Below are 19,692 nucleotides of genomic sequence, written 5' to 3'. Positions count from 1 at the left end.
TTGAATTTACCATGTATTTACCTTCTGTGTCATTCTCTATTCCTTCATTCACCTTTAAGCTCCCACCTAGGATGGTCTCTCTGTCTGAACAATACCTTCTCCCTCCAGTGGCGGTTTTCTGGTGACAAAAATCTCAGGTTTGTTGCTTGCTCGAAAATAGACAGGTGGCCTGCATTTTTGAAGAGCATTTGACCCATAGATAGAATTTTAGGTTGGCAGGGCTCTTTCCAACGCTTCTACGATCCAATGTCTTCCTTTTCAACAGATTTCAACAGATTCAACAGATACGATTTACAGACTGTCACGTTACTCAATGATTCATATAGTAAATTCGATGACTTCCAATAAATTTACATAAGTGTGACCATATCGCTCCATAAAGATCTTTTGTGTTCCCTTGCAAACATGCCCGTTCCCATTTCTAGCCCACGGCCACTGCCTATGTGTCCCATTCCATTGTCTTCTGACTTCCATTATGTCTATTGAGATGTCAGCTGCCAGTATTATTATTATTCTTTGAGCACAATCTGTCCTTTACCCCTGGCTGCTTAAAAAGAAATTTTTAAATGTTTATTTTTGAGAGAGAGAGACAGACAGACAGAGACAGAGCATGAGCAGGGGAGGGGCAGAGAGAGGGAGACACAGAATCCAAAGCAGGCTCCAGGCTCTAAGCTGTCAGCACAGAGTCCAAAGTGGGGCTCGAACCCATGAACTGTGAGATCATGACCTGAGCTGAAGTCAGAGGCTCAACCGACTGAGCCACCCAGGCGCCCCGATGATTTTATTTAAAAAACTTTTTTTAAAATGTTTATTCATTTTTGAGAGACAGAGAGAGACAGAGCATGAGCGGGGGAGTAGCAGAGAGACAGGGAGACACAGAATCCAAAGCAGGCTCCAGGTTCTGAGCTGTCAGCACAGAGCCTGATGCAGGGCTCGAACTCACAGACCGCGAGATCATGACCTGAGCCGAAGCTGGACGCTTCACCGACTGAACCACCCAGGCGCCCTACTCCTGGCTGCTTTTAGTAGTAATTTTTGTCTTAGGTTTCCAGCATTTTTACAATGACGTGGCTTTACGTGTCTGTCCTTGTGCTCGCCGGCTTAGGATCTTTACCACTTTTTACCCTGGGGTATGCTGGTATTGCCAGTTTTGGAAAATTCTCCACCAACATCTCTCCAACACATTCCTTCTCATCTACCCTCTCGTTCCTCTCCTCCTGGGACTACGAATTACACATGATTTTTACCTCTCCCCTGTCTCACATCTGTTATACCCCCCACTGTTGGGGGCCTGTGTTTATTTATTATCTATTGCTAAATAACAAATTTCCCTAAAGTGTAGCAGCCTTGAAATAGCCAACGTTCATTACCTTACGGTTTTCTGTGGTTCAGGAGTCCAGGAGCAGGTGGACAGTCAGTTCTGGCTCAGGGCCTGTTGGGTGGGAGTCGAGCTGTAAGCCAGGCCCGTGGTCTCTGGAGGCTGAACAGGTGGAGAGTCCACTTCCAAGATCACTGCTAGGGTTGTTGGCCGGCCTCGGTTCCCCAGCATCTATCGGTCTCAGTGTGTCACCGTGTGGACCTCTTCCCAAGTTGCCGAGTGACCTCGTGATATGGCAACCGGATTCCCCCATGGCGAGTGATCAGAGAAAGAGAAAGGGAAGCCGTGACCAAGAAGGAAGACTTAATCCCCTCCTGCCCTCGTCTTGGAAGTGATGTTTTTTCACATTGCTGTACTCCACTCGTTGGAAGTGAGTCTCTAGGTCCAGCTCACAATGAAGGGGAGGGGATTAGCACAGGCAACAAAAGCAAAATTAAACAAGTGGGACTACATCAAACTAAAAAGTTTCTACACAGTGTACACACACACACACACACACACACACACACACACACGAGAATATTACTCACCCATTAAGAAAAAGGAAAATCCTGGGGCGCCTGGGTGGCTCAGTCGGTTGGACGTCCGACTTCGGCTCAGGTCATGATCTCGCGGTCCGTGAGTTTGAGCCCCACGTTGGGCTCTGTGCTGACAGCTCAGAGCCTGGAGCCTGTTTCGGATTCTGTGTCTCCCTCTCTCTCTGACCTTCCCCCATTCATGCTCTGTCTCAAAAATGAATAAATGTTAAAATTAAAAAAAAAAAAAAAAAGGAAAATCCTGCTATCTGCAGCAACATAAATGGGCCTTGAGGGCATGATGCACAGTGAAATAAGCCAGACAGAGAAAGACAAATCCCGCATGATCTCACTCATGTGTGGAATCCTGAAAGGAACCAAACTCACAGAGACAGAAGAGATCCGTGGTGGCCGGGGGCAGCGGGTGGGGGTGGGTGAGGGAACTGGGCAAGGGGAGGCAAAGGCACAAACTTCCAGTTACAAGAGAAGTAAGGAGAGTATGGTGACTGTGGTTAACAACACTGTATTTATTGTATATCTGACAGTTAGCAAGAGAGTAGATCTTAAAAGTTCTCACCACAAGCAAAAATACCCTAAGTCTGTAAGGTGGACGCTAACTGAGCTTAATTGTGTGACAGTTTCACGTATATACATATATTGGGCCATTACGTTGTGCACCTTAAACTTACACAAGCTTAAATGTCAATTGTATTTCAATAAAACCGGGAGGAGACTGAGGGAGGTCATGACAGAGCATGAGCATTTGGGGTTTGGAGGGCCAGTCAGAGGCCGCCCAGCACAGTGCGGAAGCTCTCGGACCAGCTCTTAGTCTGTACTTAATCTGTCTGAAGACACTGTGGTGTGGTGGCCGCCAACGTCCCGCTGTAGAAAACTCCCCTCCCTTCCTTCCTGGAATTCAGTCTCAATAAATGACAGTCTTATTTCTTAAACATCCCCTCCAGCAAAAAATCCGACCAGCAGAAACTGAATGAGGAAAAATTCAGAATACAACCTTGACACAACGTTTCACGGGGCCAAAGAAAATATCATGGCGAAGTGCTGTGTGGCTCCTGTCTTTCCCCACACACCTTCCTCGGGTACCAGCTGAAGCCCTGAAGAGAGGCCACGCAAATCCTGATAATGCTCACTAACATCCCCCAATCTGTAGGAAAGCTAACGAAAGGACAAGTAGAAAGCCTAGAAAAGTCCAGGGGAAATGGTCTGGTTGAGAGCAGAGGCGGGGTCTCGGCACAGGCGGGGCCTGCCGGGCTAGCCATCGCTGTAAATAGGGCTGACCCATAAAGGCAGCAAGGTTTTGCGGAACTGACGAGTGAGTAATGAGGCTAGCTCACGAGAGACACTGTACCTCTATCTCTCCGTCTTGGACCGCTCAGGCTGGGAGAAGCCAGCCACCGTCTTGGGAGGACACTCACACGGCCTCAGGGAGAAGTCCACGTGGCCCGGAACCGAGGCTTTTGCCAACAGCCGACAAGGAATCGAGGACCCTGCCAGAGGTGTGCTAGAGCTGGCTCAGCTCAGCTCAGCTCACGAGAGCCGAATATTAAATTATCAAGAATTTTGTGAACCAGCTAAACACGGCTCTTATTAAAAATTCAATTGCATAAGCTGGTAAATAAATAACAATAAAAAACTGTAGTACAATTTTGATATCAATTCCAAAGTGTGGGGCAGGGTTTAACATTTATTTATTTTTGAGGCAGAGAGAGAGAGAGAGAGAATGAGCAAGGGAGGGGCAGAGAGAAAGAGAGAGAGAGAGAAGGAGACACAGAATCTGAAGCAGGCTCCAAGCTCTGAGCTGTTGCTATAGAGCCCAATGCGGGGCTCGAACCCACAGTGTGGAGATCATGACCTGAGCTGAAGTCGGAAACTTAAACGACTGAGCCCCCCAGGCGCCCCAGTTTTGTTTTATTTTTTTTTCACACTACCAAGCAGTTAACTTCACCCTGACACTCTCTCTCTGGAGAACAGCATCAGAACCCACAGCTTAAGGGCTCAGTCCTGCAAGAACGCCCCCACTCCCTGACTCTAGACCCCAGTCACAACTTCATGTGGTCACCTGTGCTTCTGACCCACCGGCCATAAACTGGACGTTCCCACAACCGCTTCTTCAATTAACTCACTAGAATGGCTCACAGAGCTCACAAAAACACCGACATCTACCAGTTCATTATACGGAACATGATACAGGAGCCAGATGAACACATACACAGGGCCACGGTGCGAAGCGTCTGTGCTCTCTGACGGCACTGCTCTCCCGGCACCTCCCGGGACACCAACCCGGAAGCGTTTTGGGTTCTCTGCCCATTGGCCGCTGGCACTTGAACTCAATTTCCAGCCCCTGTCCCTTCCCAGGAGGCTGGGAGGGGGGCCTGAAAGTTCCAACCCTCGAATCCCATGGATGGTTCTCTCGGCAACCAGTCCCCATCCTCAGGTCCTTTCCAAAGTCACCTTGCTCACACAACACAACACAACACAACACAACACAACACAACACGCCTTACCTGAGGTCACCACTTAGGAACGTATAAATGTTTTGGGAGCTCAGTGCTAGGAACAGAAGACTGAACATAAATTTCCTGTTATAAGATTATAAAACTATAAGTTATAAATCAAAACATTGCAAATGGCAATACACAAGACGTCACGGTTTGGCTACACTGTACTATTATCAGTGCTCTTAAGGTTTTTTACGTCTGCTTAAATCCGCATGATGGACGTGCTGTGTCGATAATTTGAAATCAACCATCATGCGTGAACTTACGTCATGGAACCGGGTAAACAGGAAACACTAGGGTTTAATTTAACATTTTGTTGATTGTCTAGATTAAGAAAGTGGTGGCGAAAATGTTAATAATGCAAACTAAGTTGAAAAGTGTCTCCTATCCCGAGCCATTTCATTAAGAACACAAAAACTTAGGGAAATATTCTTCCAGCATTAGAACAGTAGTATTCAAGTCAGCAACAGTGTGGCTTGCCTGGGGGATGCACGAGTGAAGTTCTGACACACACCACTGCTATTCACTTTTATCCTCATCATTAATGTGAATTAAAACCAACATTCTTGTCAGAACTCCACTGGTAGAGGGGCACCTGGGTGGCTCAGTCGGTTAGGTGACTGACTTTGGCTCAGGTCATGATCTCACAGTTCGTGAGTTCAAGCCCCGCGTCGGAGCCTGGAGCCCTTCGGATTCTGTGTCTCTCTCTCTCTCTCTCTGTCCCTCCTCTGCTCATGCTCTGTGTCTCTCTGTCTCTCAAGAATAAACGTTAAAAAATAATAATAATAAAAAAAACAACTCCACTGGGAGAGCCAGCTGTTAAGCCAGCCACATGAGGGCACCGTCTTGGGAGTGGGGCCTCCCGCCCCAGTCCAGCCTTCAGATCACTGCAGCCCAGGCCCAGAGCTCGACTGCAGCCTCCTGAGAGCCCCGGAGACAGCACCACCCTGCCGAGCCACTTCCGAACGCCTGGCCCACAGAACTGTGTGACACAGCAAACGTTTACGGTTGTTTTAAGCTGCTAAGTTTGGGGAGAATGTGGGCCACACCGCCATTTACAGAACTCTATTGCAGGGAAAATGAGCTACAATTTACTGCACTGTTTCGTTGTGACACACTCCCAGGAGTAGAATAACCGACCTGAAGATTATGAGTAAAAATATATTTCTCGGCTTCCAAACGGTTTGCTGCCCGCAAGGAATACCTCTTTTGGCCTAGGGCAGGGTTCGGCAAACTTCTTCCTGAAAAGCCAGAGTACATGTTTTAGGCTACTGTAGGTTAGTGGCATAATCAAGGATATTATATAAGTAATTAGATAACCATCTAGCATGTAACCATTTAAAAACGTAAAATCCTTTCTGAGCTCAGTGCCAAACAAAAATAAGACCTCAGGCTACAGTGCTACGTGTCATACTTGGGTTTATGAGTCTTGCTCATAAAGTAGATATTAAGGGACATTTCATTTTTGTTTTAATTTGCATATGGCATCTTTATAGGAAAATAATGAAATCTATTCATGCTAATGTTGCCTCAGTTCTTTGGAAAAGCCATTGGTCAGTTAATTCAATATTTACTCGGGACCTATTTAAGAACTTTCTGTGGGCTCCTGGGGGGCTCAGGTGGTTAAGCATCTGACTACGGCTCTGGTCATGATCTCACCGTTCATGAGTTCAAGCCCCATGTTGGGTTCTGGGCTGACAGCTCAGAGCCTGGAGCCTGCTTCCGATTCTGTGTCTCCCTCTCTCTCTCTGCCCCTCCCCGGCTTGCAGTCTGTCTCTCTCTCTGTCTCTCTGTCTCTCTCAAAAATAAATAAATATATATTTTTTTATATATGAAATTTATTGTCAAATTGGTTTCCATACAACACCCAGTGCTCATCCCAAAAGGTGCCCTCCTCAATACCCATCACCCACCCTCTCCTCCCTCCCACCCCCCATCAACCCTCAGTTTGTTCTCAGTTTTTAACAGTCTCTTATGCTTTGGCTCTCTCCCACTCTCACCTCTTTTTTTTTTTTTTCCTTCCCCTCCCCCATGGGTTCCTGTTAAGTTTCTCAGGATCCACATAAGAGTGATACCATATGGTATCTGTCTTTCTCTGTATGGCTTATTTCACTTAGCATCACACTCTCCAGTTCCATCCACATTGCTACAAAAGGCCATATTTCATTTTTTCTCATTGCCACGTAGTATTCCATTGTGTATATAAACCACAATTTCTTTATCCATTCATCAGTTGATGGACATTTAGGCTCTTTCCATAATTTGGCTATTGTTGAGAGTGCTGCTATGAACATTGGGGTACAAGTGCCCCTATGCATCAGTACTCCTGTATCCCTTGGATAAATTCCTAGCAGTGCTATTGCTGGGTCATAGGGTAGGTCTATTTTCAATTTTCTGAGGAACCTCCACACTGCTTTCCAGAGCGGCCGCACCAATTTGCATTCCCACCAACAGTGCAAGAGGGTTCCCGTTTCTCCACATCCTCTCCAGCATCTATAGTCTCCTGATTTGTTCATTTTGGCCACTCTGACTAGCGTGAGGTGATACCTAAGTGTGGTTTTGATTTGTATTTCCCTGATAAGGAGCGACGCTGAACATCTTAATAAATAAATATTTTTTAAAAATTAAAGGGGCGCCTGGGTGGCGCAGTCGGTTAAGCGTCCGACTTCAGCCAGGTCACGATCTCGCGGTTCGTGAGTTCGAGCCCCGCGTCAGGCTCTGGGCTGATGGCTCAGAGCCTGGAGCCTGTTTCCGATTCTGTGTCTCCCTCTCTCTCTGCCCCTGCCCCGTTCATGCTCTGTCTCTCTCTGTCCCAAAAATAAATAAACGTTGAAAAAAAAAATTTAAAAATTAAAAAAAAACTTTCTAGTCAAAATATGCTTGCTAGCAGTATATCATCTGGGTGCATCTCCTTTTTCCTCAATATTCTTTAATTAATTAATTAATTGACTGATTGATTAATTTTTTTAGAGAGTGAGCATGCACTAGCAGGGGAGGGACAGAGGAAGGAGGGAGGAAGGGGGGGGGAGAGAGAGAGAGAGAGAGAGAGAGAGAGAGAGAGAGAGAGAATCCCAAGCAGGCTACACACTGTCAGCTCAGAGCCTTGATGCGGGGCTCGAACCCATGAAACTGCGAGATCATGACCTGAGCCAAAATGAAGAGTCAGACGTTCAACCAACTGAGCCACCCAGGTGCCCCAAGAGAGAGAGTATCTTAAGCAGGCCCCACACACGCTCAGCATGGAGCCTGATGCAGGGCTCGATCCCACAACCCTGGGATCATGAGCTGAGCTGAAATCAAGAGCTAGAGGCTCAAGCAATTGAGCACCCAGGCGCCCCTGCCCTCATTATTCTTGTCCTAACTTCTTTCTTTTCTTTCAAATTTTACATGACGTTGCCTCTTTAAATCCAAACAAAATGAAGCGAGATGTGATTTTGCAAATTTGCGTTTCTGTTTCCGTTTGGCTTAGGGTGAACAAGCTGACAGATTCCAGCACAGAAATCCAAACCCTCAAGATTCCCTCCATTCAGTCTCACCACCTGATCGGCGGGGTTCCTGTCAACAGAATCAAACGTACTCACTCAAGGATCTTCTCCATACCGTCCGGCCTGCCAATCCATCACAACACTGGGGTGAGCAAATATTTCACATGCATGCCAGGGGGCAGATTTGGGGTTATCTCTTAGAATCATCCTGTTCTTTGGTCAAGAAGTCCAGGTCACCCACCCTTTGCCAAGGGCTTGAGGAGAAATGTGTAGATCTTAGGCACAAAAGAGGCCCGGCCAGGTTCCCGCAAGGCCATGCCCTCAGCTCTAGTTCAGAGACAATGCACTATTGTTTCCTGGCCACGATTAACTCAGTGGAAGAAAGTACCAGAAAAGGACACAGTAAAAGGTCTTGGCCCTTCCTCTTACCAAAAAGAAGAAAGAATAAAAGCACTGAATCTACCAGCCAAAAAAAGCATATTTAATCTTCCCGTTTTCATATTTCACTGTGAAACAGATCACATATCACACCTGGAGTTTAAGACATATCTATTTTAGTGTTTTATTTTATTATTTTTGAGGGAGGGAGAGGTGGAGGGAAGGGCAGGGGGGGGTGTGAGGGCAGAGGATCCGAAGCAGGCTCTGTGCTGAGATCAGAGAGCCCGACACGGGGCTCAAACTCACCAACTATGAGATCATGACCTGAGCTAAAGTCAGATACTTAACCAACCGAGTCACCCAGGCGCCCCACAATTTTTTTAAAACATCCCTATGAAGTATATGGATAACCTGTAATGTTCTTTTGTTATCGAAAAAAAAAAGGATATTGATACGCACCTTACAAAATGGTCTCGATTTCGCCACCTACAAGGTATGGCTGTAAAATAGTGAGACTGGTTTTCATGGGTTAGGGAAGAGATGGGCTGCACTGTTCCACAATCTTGAATCATGTATAAAAGGGGCCTCTGAGTTGGAAAGGGTCTCAGGGCCGTGTAGGCCAGCCGCCTGTCCTGTCCAGGAGGCTCCTCTCCGGCCCCCAGCAAGAGGTTAATCTGGGCTCCGCTGGGCCAAGCTTTGCTTCTGGAAACCTCCCAGGAGGTAATTCTCAGGGCACAACCTCGAACAAGTTGAGAGTAGCATCTTTTGACGAATGCTTTGGGTGGACGTGGCCTTTGTGTCCAAGGCGGGAGATTTCAGAGATGCTTGGTAGAGTCTCAAGGATTTGTCGGTATTTGGGGCCAGAAACTTAAGAATGCCTGACTCAAACCTGACCACCAAGCCTCTCCCCACAAAGGCTCTGGGTGGATGAGTCACGCACAACGAACACCGGTCCTGAAGCTCGAGGGCCCCGTCTGCCCCAGCTCCCGCAGCACCAGCGAGAAGCCGAGCGGGAGCTCATGGCGCTGACCTCCGGGGCCTCCCACCCCAGGCCCAACTTTATGTCTTCGACCTCAGTGCACATGACCGCACCCTTTACACTGACTGCCCGTGCCACAAGGGCCACGCTGTGCACGGGTCCTGCGTATTTACCTGCGGGATATGTTACTAAAAGTGGAATTTCTAGCCTAAAGACTACATGCGTATTAAATTAGATTGTATTCATCCAGGTCATCTGTTTTCTACAAAAGTTGTGCCAAATGAAGACCTCAGCACTGGCATTCCACATCCTCACCAACTTAAAGTTTCTGATAATGTGGCGGGTTGAAAAAAAAAATTGTATCATGCTTACATCTGCTATCTGTTCAGGCTACTACTCTTCCAGAGCTTTCCAATCTGTGACTTCCTTTTCTGCCATTAAATGTGAATTAAGTCATCAGGTCAAAGCAAATTTTGAACATCATCAAAGCATTAGACCCAATACGAGACTGCGGCCGGGGGGAGGCTAGCTCCTCTGTGTGGCCGTGTTAATGGTGTGTCCCCCCCCCTTTTTTTTTTATCGCAGTTCAGCCTCATCTGCCAACAGTTCTATGCCATGCTCCTGAAAAGGGTCCTGTACTCTTGGCGCAACTGGTTGTTGATGCTCACGGTACAGGTCCTGGTGCCCCTGCTGATCACCACCTTCAGCCTCACCATCTTCAACCTGGAAACGAACACGGGCAGCGTGCCGCTGGAACTGACCCTGAGAACGTATGGCCGAACCGTCGTCCCATTCTATATTTCTCCCAATTCCAGGCTGGGTCCTCGGCTTTCACAGTATTTTACAGACATGCTTCTGGCGGAGGAACAGATCCCTCTGGAGACCCGGAGTAAGTCTGAGGCCCAGGAGAGCAGCGCGCGTGCTCTGGGGGCCGTGGTAGGGGGTGCGCCCTGAAGTCAGGTGAACAGCCAGACGTCTCAGAAGATCTCTTGGCCGCCAGATGACAAGAAAGGGAGAGGGTGCCTGGAAATGCAGCCAGGCTGTGTCTTTCTGGGGATGGCGGCATGTCCAAAACTGAAACGGACAATTATCTGCTGTCTGATGTGTCCCGAGAGGGGATTTACACTTCGATGGAGGGAGTTTGGTGACAGATATAGAGATCACTGAGCAAATGTGAAAAGGGAGGACATGAACTCAGGAGGGCAGGGGAAGATCGTATGAAAAAGGAGACCTACCATAACAGAGCACTTGATTGTGCCTTGACTTAACCAACTTTCTGATGTATTCCAGGGGAGGGGAGAGGAGGGCAGCCCTTAGGGGGTGGGGTGGGGTAAGGAACAAAGTCCCCGCTTCCAGGACGGGACGTCCAGAGGTAAATGTGCTTCAGCGATCCAGAGAAACGCCAGCTGAGCGGCTGGAGAGTCTGGTGGCCTCGGGCGAGCGGGCACTGGGGACAACGAAGGGCAGGCCAGGGCCCTGCTGTTTCTCATCCCGAGTCTTGCAGGATTATCTGGTTTGAAAAGTTAGATGCACGCGTTCTCTTGGAAAGAAATAAAATGTTGAGGTGTTCACATTTTTAAATGAAGAGATCAAATGCAGAACACGGTGGAGCAAAATGGCGGGATCACAGCGCCCTACGTCTCCAAGCCTCGGTTTCTTGGTGGGAAAGACGAGGAGAAGGATAAAGCTCGCCTCCTCCCTCCCGCCCAGGGGCGCACGCAGGGCCCGCGGAGTGAGCGTGCTGCCTGCGCGTTACTCCTGCTGCTGCTGCTGTGAAGGAGGGTCCTTTTCAGCACCCATGACCCCAGAGGTCTAGGTGTGCGTATATTTCCGTGGTGCTGTGTGCCGAGAGTACCGGGAAGAACGGCAGTACCACTGGCCCATAGTGAGCCCCTTGCCCAGAGGTCCTGGAGAGGGTGACCACAGCTGCAATGTGTAGGGACCATCCCGCTGTGGGATCACGGGGACACAGGTCGGCCTCGGATGGGGAGAGACAGGCTGCGGAGTAAGAGCCTGAGATGTGAGCAGGGGTGGATCCCGCAGCAAGCAGGGGGTAAGCGGAGAACGTTCCAAACCCGGGGCGGCGGGGGGTGGGGGGAGCACCTGTCAGCACGGGGCACGGCGGATCCTCGGGTGTGGCCAGACCTTGAAGGCGCCAGTGGAGTTTGGATGGAGACTGGGTGCTGCGGGCCAGGTGGGCCGTGAGGGTCACTTTGTGGTTCGGGGAGGGGAGGTGCAGTGCGACCGCGTGTGTCCTTCCACGTAGACGGGAGCGACTGGAAGAAGCACGGGGCTTCTTGGGGCCACACCGTCCAGGCAAAGAGTCACCTGAAAAAAAATGACTAGACGTTTTTCCTCCCCCCGCCCCCCCACGGCTTCAGTCAGTGAAAGGGACGTTTTGTGGAGGCCCGGGCGCGCGACGGAGGGGCCAGCTGCGTCCAGAGGAGCCCGCTTTCCTGGGGGGCGGGGCGGGTGGTGAGGCGCTCAGGGGGCGCGGGGCCGGGGTCCAGGGCGTGAGGCTCCAGGGCGTCCGGCTCTGTTGCAGGCTCGGTGGAGGACCTCCTCCTGGACAAGGCAGAGGAGGAGCCCGAGGGCTTTGATTTCAAATACGTCGTGGCTGCTTCCTTTGAAGACCAGGGGAACCACACGACGGTGACGGCGCTGTTCAACAACCAGGCGTACCACTCCCCTGCCGTGGCGCTGGCGCTCGTGGACAACTTCCTCTTCAAGCTGCTCTCCGGGGCCACGGCTTCCATCACGGCGTCCAACCACCCTCAACCTAAGTCGGCCCTGGAGGCCTCGGAGGACATCTTGTACAAGTGAGTGTGACCGTCCCGCCCCAGGAAAGCCTTCCCGCGCATGCCGCGTCCCCCTGGCCACCTATTCTTTCTCATCCGCTTCTTGCCGGGATTACAACCGTCACTGTGAAAGACGGCTGGTGTGAGCAGTTGTGCTCACACGGCTTCCTCTCCCCTCGTGTCCTTTCGCAGCAGCCCTAAAGGACACTACCTTGTTATCAACTTGCTTTTCGGAATAGCTTTCCTGTCCAGCTCCTTTGCCATCTTGACGGTCAAAGAGAGATCCACAAAGGCCAAGCACATCCAGTTCATCAGTGGTGTTTATGTGGCCACCTTCTGGCTCTCCGCTCTGCTGTGGGACCTCATCACTTCCCTGGTCCCCAGTCTGCTGCTGCTGGTGAGGGCCGCGTGGTTCAGGGACCCTCCCCCGCACGTCCCGGCGGGAGCGGGGGCAGGGGGTTTGCCTTCGGGACCCTTCAAAGAAGTGTAGTCTGGCAGCCCACCCAGGGTGTGACTCATCACTCACTCTCTATAAAAGGTCCCAGCAGAGGGGCCTGCTCTAGGGTCTCCAATCTGCCACATCCCCATAACTGTTGCCACGAGCTCCTAAGAGGTCGTGCGTCGGGGACGTGTGTTCACAGCCCAGAAACAGTTCACCAGGGCACTGACAGGTGCAACCGGTGGATCGTGACTGCACTGTGCAGCTTGCAATCCCCTGGCACTCTGGGCGGGGTGGGTCACGTCCCCCTTTACCTGGCCTGTGCTTCATAACTGTCACGGAGCCCCTGACCTCGTGGTGCCGACTTCTAGGGGCAGGGCCAGTGTCTGCACTGTCTGATGAGTAAATACAGGGAGCACCTGAGCAGTACTGCTAACATCTTACATTTTGGTTTTTTTTTTCTTTTTCTTTATTTTTTAAATTTACATCCAAGTTACTTAGCATATAGTGCAACAATGATTTCACAAGTAGATTCCTTAGTGCCCCTTCCCCATTTAGCCCATCCCCCCTCCCACAGCCCCTCCAGCAACCCTCCGTTTGTTCTCCATATTTATGAGTCTCTTCTCTTTTGTCCCCCTCCCTGTTTTTATATTCTTTTTGTTTCCCTTCCCCTATGTTCATCTGTTTTGTCTCTTAAAGTCCTCATAGGAGTGAAGTCCTATGATATTTGTCTTTCTCTAATTTCGCTTAGCATAATACCCTCCAGTTCCATCCACGTAGTTGCAAATGGCAAGATTTCATTCTTTTTGATTGCCGAGTATTACTCCATTGTATGTATATACCACATCTTCTTTATCCATTCATCCATTGATGGCCATCTGGGCTCTTTCCATACTTCGGCTATTGTCAATAGTGCTGCTATCAACATTGGGGCACACGTGTCCCTTCGAAACAGCACACCTGTATCCCTTGCATAAATACCTAGTAGTGCCATTCCTAGCTCAAAGGGTAGTTCTATTTTTAATTTTTGAGGAACCTCCATACTGCACCAGCTTGCATTCCCACAAACAATGCAAAAGAGATCCTCTTTCTCCGCATCCTCACCACCATCTGTTGTCGCCTGAGTTGTTAACGTGAGCCATTCTGACAGGTGTGAGGTGGTGTCTCATTGTGGTTTTGATTTGTATTTCCTTGATGATGAGTGATGTAGAACATTTTTTCATGCACCGGTTGGCCATCTGGATGTCTTCTTTAGAAAAGTGTCTATTCATGTCTTACGCCCATTTCTTCACGGGATTATTTGTTTTTTGGGTGTCGAGTTTGATAAGTTCTCTATAGGTTTTAGACACTAACCCTTTATCTGGTATGTCGTTTGCAAATATCTTTTCCCATTTTGTTGTTTGGCTTTTAGTTTTGCTGATTGTTTCCTTCGCATTTCTTATTTTTTTAATATTTTATACATACACACATATATTTTTTTCTTGAAAGAAAGAGAGTGAGCAAGGGAGGGGCAGAGAGAGGGAGAGACAATCCCAAGCAGGCTCCACGCTGTCAGCACAAAGCCCGATATGGGGCTCAAACTCACAAACCGTGAGATCATGACCTGAGCCGAAATCAAGTGTCAGACCCTTAATCAACTGAGCCACCCAGGCACCCCACTAACACCTTATTTTTTAAGTGGGGATCACCATACCCTTTCTCTAATCCTTAGAATCGAACTCTCCCCCTCTTTCCCAAGGTGGTGTTTCTGTACCACGAGGAAGAAGCCTTCACACACCAGGAAAACGTCCAGGCCATCATTCTGGTGCTAATGCTCTACAGCTGGGCGAGCATCCCCTTGGTGTATCTGAGCAGCTTCTGTTTTCGCAACGAAGGGAGTGCTTTTGTCAAGCTCCTGGTCATGCTCACCTTCCTGAGCATCGGCCCCTTCATTCTCATCTCAGTCATGGAGTACAAAGGTGAGGGCCATTGTCCCTGCGTATCTCACAGGGTCTGCTTCCTCCTGTCACAGCCACAGAAGCTGTGTCCCCAGACGGGAGGCTGCTCTGAGCAGCTGTCTTGTGAAGAGTCCCAAACTGTGTCCCAATGTCCCCAGCACATATCTCCGGGAGCGCAGATAAACACGGTGGCTATGTTCGTCCAGGGGGCTGTGCTCAGCAAGCGAAAGGGAGAGAGGAGCCTTGCCCACACCTGCAGCAGGGAGGACCGATGGGTCTCGGACCCCACTGACAGGACAGATCCCAGTGACAGAGTCAGGAGAACAGCGGCCTCTGAGTCAGGGGGAGGGTGGATTGACTAAACGGAGATGGCGGGGAACCCTCTGGAAATGCTCTGCATCTTGAGTGAGGTGTTGGTTGCGTGGGCATAAGTATTTGTTGAAATTCATCAAATTGTCCGCTTAGAATCATGCATTTCATCGAAACAAATTATTCCTCAGGTTTAAAAAAAAATTTAACGTTTAGATATTTTTGAGAGGGAGAGACAGAGTGTGAGCAGGGAGAGGGGCGGACGAGACAGAGGGAGACACAGAATCCGAAGCAGCTCCAGGCTCTGAGCTGTCAACACAGACACGGGGCTTGAACCCATGAACCGCGAGATCATGACCTGAACCGAAGTTGGACGCTTAACCGTCTGGTGCCCCAATTATTCCTCAGTTTTAAAACAGGTGGTAAGTAAGTCAATAAGCCGAGGTTGGGAGAAGCCTGCTTGGTGAGTGTGTAATCAGGGTGAAAGCAGCTGGGGAATGAGCCGTCACTCACAGCGCACACCTTGACGTTGACATCTTTGCGTTTGGGCTGAACATCTACCTTGGGGTTTCTACCCCGATTCTCTCTGTCATTTACTGTGATGGCAACTACTTCCTTTAAGGTGACTTTCTGTGGTTGTGTCTGCTTAAAAATGTGTGAACAGCTCCCTCTGTCTTCATCTTAGGGGCGTCCCTGTGTCTTAGAGGACTGGCCATGCACGTATTTCCAGCTACCTAGAGCTTGTTTTACTGGTCTAACTGGCCGTGTTTTCCAGCACCCATTCTATTTGCAAACCACCTGTGGAGTTTCGGAAATTATTTTCATCCGAGATCAGAAAAGGGACAGCATTTTGACTTTATGATTGAAATAGAACAAAAGCGTGCTGCAGACAGAGGAAAGGGGTTGGCAAAGCATATCGTGAGGGAACCCTAAGCTCGCAGTTCTCCGCGGTAGTGTGCGCCCAGATTCACATATCAGTCTGGGCAGTCACCCTGAGCAATGCTGCCCTAAGCCTCCAGAAAGGATCTAGGGATCTGTCCCTTTCTCCTCTCCTCAGCCGCGCAGCCCCACCCCAGAGAGACAAGCAGCTCCAAGTCACTGAGGGGCCCTGATGGGGACAGAGCTTTCACTGAGAGTGACCAGGACGGGGTACAGGGATCTCTGGACATTCTCTCTGGATCCCTCGACCTTTCTGGGATCCATTTCTTCTCGGATTGCTTCCTGCCATGTCTTCTCTCCCCTCCTACACAGCAACAAGGACCGAGACCATTCTGCCGCTTAGCGGGAGGCACCCTCCAACTTAAAAGTCATCGGGGAAGGAGGCTGGGACAGGACAAGAACTCCACTTCTGGTCTGGGGGAAAGAACGCCCATCCCTACCCCTGAGAAGGGACACCATTAGAGAGACCAGACCCTGGCCACCATACACCTGCCCTGGGGGCTCCCGCTGTCACCACGGCAGTCCACACAGACAAGAGTATAAAGCTAGATCTGAGCTCCCTGTCCTGAAACTCTACTCGAATGACAGCAAAGGAAATGAAAGTGTATGAATTTGTGCTGAAGCAGCATCCAAAGGACATTTGGAGGGAAAGTGGCTGAAAGGACCTAACTGAGCACCACAGAAGCCCGGAGAAGCCTGGGAGTAAAGGTAGCACAGAGAATGGTCTGTGGCACCTCCACTGTCCCTGCTCCCATATCCCCAGCGGGAAGCACAGGACACACAGTCACCCCGGAAGGCGGAGACCCGCGTCTTGACAAACTGAACCTGCTTGCCAAAGAGACCTACACATTCAGACTGGTCCCTGCCTGGTTGCCCAGAATGTCGCCCAGCCCCCAGGCACAAAGCTAGCAACTCGCCTCCCGGCACCTCTGGTTTCTGTGGACAGATAGGCAGGGGCCGCCGAACACTTGAGGATGGCAGCCACAGAAAAGACGGAGACCAAAAATGAAATACAGGGGCAGGGAAATGCAGGAAACAAATCAACCATTTCGGAAAAGACTGCATCTATTAAACAGCAGACTTCCAGGGCACCTGGGTGGCTCAGTGGGTTAAGCGTCTGACTCAGCTCAGGTCATGATTTTGCCGCTTGTGAATTCAAGCCCCGTGTCGGGCTCAGTGCTGACAGCTCGGAGCCTGGAGCCTGCTTCGGATCCTGTGTCTCCCTCTCTCTCTGCCCCCCCCCCACTCGCTCTTGCGCGTGGGCGCACACTCTCTCACTCTCTCTCGCTCTCTCAGAAATAATTAAACATTTTTAAAAAAACAGCAGATTTCCATGAGGAAGAAAAACTCTGAGGGCAAGAAAGAACTGATTGCCAACGTAAACATATAGCAGAAGGGTTGGAAGACGGTCTGTCGACCTCCCAGAAAGTAGAGCAAAAATACAGGAGGAAAACCAGGAAGGTGCGAGCGAAGGCAGGTGCCGTGGGAGAGTCCAGGAGATGCCACGCTGCGAATGGAGAAGCGTTCCACAACGAGAGGGTGGGCTTAAGGAACTCACTAAAGAAATAAGCAAGAAGATTTCCCAGAGTTGGAAACAAACCAAGCTCGACTGAAGGGATCCATCAAACATCCAAAACTGAAGGGAAGAGCACCCACGCCTTAAATCCAGATGCCTCCTAGCGGACAAGTTCTAAGCTCCATTCACCGGTCTCAACCAAGCAGAAGGACAGAATCAAGGCACGTTCAGACACAGCCGGGAGAAATGTGACCCATTGCGTCTCGTTCTTGGAAAGCTAGCGGAAAGATACAGGCCAGCAAGGTGAAAGGGCAAAGCAGGACAGAAGGTACAGGACACGGAAAGGAGTGGGTCCAGCCCCAGAGTGCAGCGGAGAAGAGTCGCCTTCGGGTGGGGGGCAAGATACGGAGGATGGTTCGTGACCACGTGCTTGGGCTTTAAGCAGCTTTGGGGTAGGATCCAGAAAGAAGAAAGGAAAGTAAGCAGGAGCCATGAATGTCTGCTTCTTCAGTTAGATGCATTGCTTGTGGATGTTTTCTCCGATTCTGGTTAGGGTGAGCTGGGGGGAAGGGGGTGTCCCCGCTCAGCTTCCAACCACGCCCCGCTCAGGGCCCGGAGACACCGCCAGGCTGTTGGTTCCTAGGCCGCTCGCAAACCTTGTGTGTGTAGTGGCTAAGCCTTCCCATCGACCCCACCCACGACCCCACCCACGCGGGGGCTGCAAGGCCGGGGTTCAGGCAGCTATCCCCTCCCCCTCCCCCTCAGCCTCCAGGCTAGATTTCCAAATTTAAAATTCTAAAGAGAGAAAGGAGGCCATGGTCCTCTGCGCTTCCCTCCCAGTCACCTCTGCCACCTTCCTAGCTGTCCTGGCAGGTTACCATCTCAGGTGCAGCTCGAGCCTGGTCACCGGAGCCATAACCTTTGGGCCTCGGGTACCCACACCTTGGCGAGCATATAAGGGTGGCCCTAAACTCTGCTTCCTGCCCCTTGTGTGGGCCGTGTCTCAGCAGCCAGCACACATTGGTTGAGACGCCTCGTATCCAAGTTCAACTCATCATGCACCCCAGTGGCCGCCCCCCACCCCCGGCAAGAATTTCACGGATTGATACCCAAAAGCGATAAGGCTCTAAACATAAGTCCTGAGATATAGTTTCTTTCCTCTCGTATAATTGGCTCAGCCTCTCCCCAGGCCATCTGCAAGTCACGTGTCCCTGGGCTCCCCCGAATTCCCCGTGGGTCTGGAGCCACAAAGTGTGACATGAGAGCCCCAACCCCCGCCCCTCGGTTCCTCCTTTCTGTCGGTGACACTGTGCTGGGGCTGGGGCTGCACGTTGCGGGGCGAGGTGGGGCGGGGACTGGAGGGATGGTGGTGGGACTCAGGGGCGTGCGTGAACTATCAACACGGTCCAGTACCGGACCATGCCTCGTGCATGCACCACACATCCATCCTCTCGTAATAAGCTTAGGTGTAGAATATTGCTTTTACAGAACACGTTTGTTTATTTGTTGTAAATAAACACTTAATATTTTTTAAATGTAGCTCAATTTCTTTACAACCTCGTTCGGTATTCCGTTTTTTTAACGTAACACAAATCTAAAAATTGGTTTCTCTTAACCTCTAAGGGGCCCCAGTTTCTGCATATTTACTTCACAACCAGCCAAGTGGCTCACCTTGCCTTCATTTCTTACTCTGGTTGATTCTTGTGGCCTTTCCAGGTACGTGGTGACGTACAGCATCGCAAATGATGGTTTTGTGTCCACAAACTACATAGGCGGGTCCCGAGTCTCGTTATCCGTTTGTACCATGACGTTCAGACAACCTCACAGCGGGCCCACCAGACCCTGCGGTCAGGCCCCAGCTCCCCTGTAAACCGTGTCTCCCTCCGGCCTCTAAACTCACCCCTTCCGCAGATGCGTTTCACGAGGCAGCTGAGCTCTTGCTGGGTTTCCCAAAAATCACCCCAAGCATTTTGGCACACGTCTGCAGGAACAGATGGAGTGGGGGTGAAACGCAGGCTCAAGAAGCATTGCAGAAGACAACTATTCACGGCGTGGGGGCTGAGTGACCGCAGAGGGAGAACCAGGTCTCTGGTCTGGGGCCGGGCGTGACAGTGCGGTGAGAGATAACAGATACAGATACAGATAACAGATACAGACATCAGATCCTTGGCATAGATAGACAGGCAGCTAGCCCAGAGAGACGTGTGCTAGGGGACATGCCCTCTTCCTTGCTGCGAGGAGAGTTACTATTTTCTGTCACCCTCACAGACCAAGGCCGCACCAGGGTCTCGGAGTCCTTGGATCATGCCTTCCTAATGCTCCCCGGCCACTGCCTGGGAATGGCTCTCTTCAACTTATACTACAACTACGGACTCCAGAAGTTATGCAAAACCAGGAACCTGAGCCAGTCTGAGTGTAATAAATTTTGTGAGTATCGCAAATGGAGATCCGCCCTCCTACAGGATACAAGTCAGCGGGTCTGGGCATATTCACAAGGCTGTAC

The 19,692-nt window shown here is 50.3% G+C and overlaps 1 protein-coding gene across 1 annotated transcript in view; it reads left to right on the top strand.

The window, feature by feature from the left end:
• LOC122471180 (ATP-binding cassette sub-family A member 17-like) overlaps window positions 1–19,692 on the top strand; it is a 74,747-nt gene that overhangs the window by 41,602 nt on the left and 13,453 nt on the right. The window contains exons 17-22 of the mRNA XM_043559470.1: window positions 7,879–8,041; window positions 9,837–10,140; window positions 11,797–12,070; window positions 12,242–12,446; window positions 14,227–14,446; window positions 19,458–19,616. Of these exons, the coding sequence (XP_043415405.1) occupies window positions 7,879–8,041; window positions 9,837–10,140; window positions 11,797–12,070; window positions 12,242–12,446; window positions 14,227–14,446; window positions 19,458–19,616 (1,325 nt within the window). The remainder of the gene's footprint in view (window positions 1–7,878; window positions 8,042–9,836; window positions 10,141–11,796; window positions 12,071–12,241; window positions 12,447–14,226; window positions 14,447–19,457; window positions 19,617–19,692) is intronic.

The sequence above is a fragment of the Prionailurus bengalensis genome, chromosome E3 (genome assembly GCF_016509475.1).
Source record: "Prionailurus bengalensis isolate Pbe53 chromosome E3, Fcat_Pben_1.1_paternal_pri, whole genome shotgun sequence".
Classification (NCBI taxonomy): domain Eukaryota; kingdom Metazoa; phylum Chordata; class Mammalia; order Carnivora; family Felidae; genus Prionailurus; species Prionailurus bengalensis.
This window is presented reverse-complemented; position numbering and strand designations above follow the sequence as displayed.